General features: G+C 33.4%; 1 protein-coding gene across 1 annotated transcript; it reads right to left on the bottom strand.

Moving 5' to 3' along the window:
* Positions 1–1,034: 1,034 nt before the first annotated feature.
* On the bottom strand, positions 1,035–1,754 carry LOC106752452 (agamous-like MADS-box protein AGL80). The gene has a single exon (XM_014634136.1). It carries the CDS (start codon positions 1,752–1,754, stop codon positions 1,035–1,037), a length of 720 nt encoding a protein of 239 aa, XP_014489622.1.
* Positions 1,755–2,238: the final 484 nt, after the last annotated feature.

Consider the following 2,238-nt stretch of genomic DNA (forward strand, 5'->3'; position numbering starts at 1 on the left):
CAAGATTCTTCATAGATTTCCAATTAGTATACCACTAAAAGATATATTAATTGTGTGATAATTTTAAGAATATGAAGCTTTTTCTTTCTATATATAAGTACAGTGTGGGTGCATGAATTTATCATTGTGCTTATCTAAGCAAATTGTGGTGATAAGAACAAATGAACATAAAAATGCATGTGAAATAAACCACATTAGACAAAGAAAAAAAAAAAAAGACTTTCAAGTTTCATATACGAACATTAATTAAAGGTTTAATTGCTTCTTTTGTCTCTAGAAGTGTGTCAAATTCGTCCTTTTTTTAGAAAAATGTCAATTTCGTCCTCGTATAGAAAAAATTTGTGTCAATCAAGTCATCTCCGTTAAAAACAAACTAATGGTGTTAAAAACTTAAAGTGAATTTTGAATAATAACCACTTCATGGGTCCGATCCCTGATTTTGCAGTGGATAAAGTGAGTTTTGAAAGCAATGATTTTTAACGAAGATGAATTGATTGACACAAATTTTTTCTATATGAGGACGAAATTGACATTTTTCTAAAAGGAGGACGAATTTGACACACTTCAACCAAACTGGGGACAAAAGAAGCAATTAAACCTTAATTAAAATACAAATCTTTTTAAATTTTTAGATCTATCATAGAAAATTTGTAAAACTTTAGATCCATTTTTCTACATTATCAAAACTGCAGAAAGTTTGTATAATGGAAATCTTTCTAACTGTAATAGTGTAAATTTTTTGCAATTTAATTTTGATAAATGCAACTTAACACTATGAAGTGAGTTTAGACTTAATTGCAGAAGAAACTTTTTATAAGAAACAACCAGAGAAATTTACATAAAACAATGATAAACATGTTGATGAACCAGATAGAAAATTATAACATGGGAAGCTAATGAACATAAAGAGTAATGAGTTACTGCTGTTTCTTAACATTGACACACAAAACAAGTAAAAAACATAGAAACCATAGACAATTCATGACCCCACAAGCACATATGTATGCTTGTTTCAAATTTTGCCAAAAGCCAGATTAGAGTGGTGGGAGATTAGGATCTCCGAATGAAGACTTTATAGTCTCCTCATCACCATTATCATTAAGCAAGTCCATGAACCACTGGCTTTGCAACGGGTCATCAGCATTCATATATGTTCCATCGCCAAGATTTGGTGGTGTGATGATGTCTTCTGGTGCTGGTACTGGAAGTGCTGGTACTGGAAGTGCTGGTACTGGTAGTGCTGGTGGTGCCATCTGGGTTGGATTTGGTGGCATCTCAGAAACATTCAAAGTTTCCATCTTTTTATTAATATCCCTCAACTTGCTTTCAATCACTGATGAAAGGACATTCAAATCATCTGGGGTCATGTTATTGTGAAGTTCAACCCTCCCATTCTTAAGGCACTGAAACATGAACATGGTCATCTCCTTCTCTTGGTTGCTCCTAACATGTTTCTTCATCTTCTCTCTACCCTTGGCGATTCTTTCTGAAAGGAAACTCTCTTGAGTCGCCATCTTCTTGTTATGCTCACATGTATTCCTGAACTTTTCCACCACATTTTGAACACCGGAGTTGGATGTCCAAACATCTGGCACAGGAGCATAAGGGCCATAAACTATTGTGCATGCTTCAACACCACAAAGGGTGCTGATTTCCTCTGTCTTCTTCAGCAGTGACTTCTTCCTTTTGATATATGATGCCTTCCTATCTGAGTTATTGGCTATGAAGGTGAGTTGCACCTTTCTTCTGGACATGATGACTGTCACCAGAAAAGAAGAGAAACAAAAATAAGAAGAGAGAAAAGTGTCCTTTGTAGTTTCTACAGCCACGTTTATATAGAGCAATTTATGACAGTGTTTGGTTTTGTGCATAAAGTGCCAACTGATTTCATACATAATGAAATGTCGTCATTGCATGCTTAAGGAATGAAGAATCCAGCACATTAATGCCATTTAATTAATGTACAAAATTTACAATGTTTGTGAGTCAGTAAATACAGAATGAATTGGTACCAGAATCATATCAATGAATTTGGTGCATACATACATAGAATTTTTTTAACACCATTTTTATGTTTTCATTGTGGTCTTACACATTGAAAATTCACTTTAAATGTCATTCACACATGATTGGTGTAGAGGAATAGGATAAACAGTGATGTCTAAGTTGTACAATGTCATTTTGTATAATTAGTAAATTATTCAGTGTATATGTATATAAAGTATATTCTTAACATTT

This window comes from Vigna radiata, unplaced genomic scaffold (genome assembly GCF_000741045.1).
Source record: "Vigna radiata var. radiata cultivar VC1973A unplaced genomic scaffold, Vradiata_ver6 scaffold_158, whole genome shotgun sequence".
Classification (NCBI taxonomy): domain Eukaryota; kingdom Viridiplantae; phylum Streptophyta; class Magnoliopsida; order Fabales; family Fabaceae; genus Vigna; species Vigna radiata.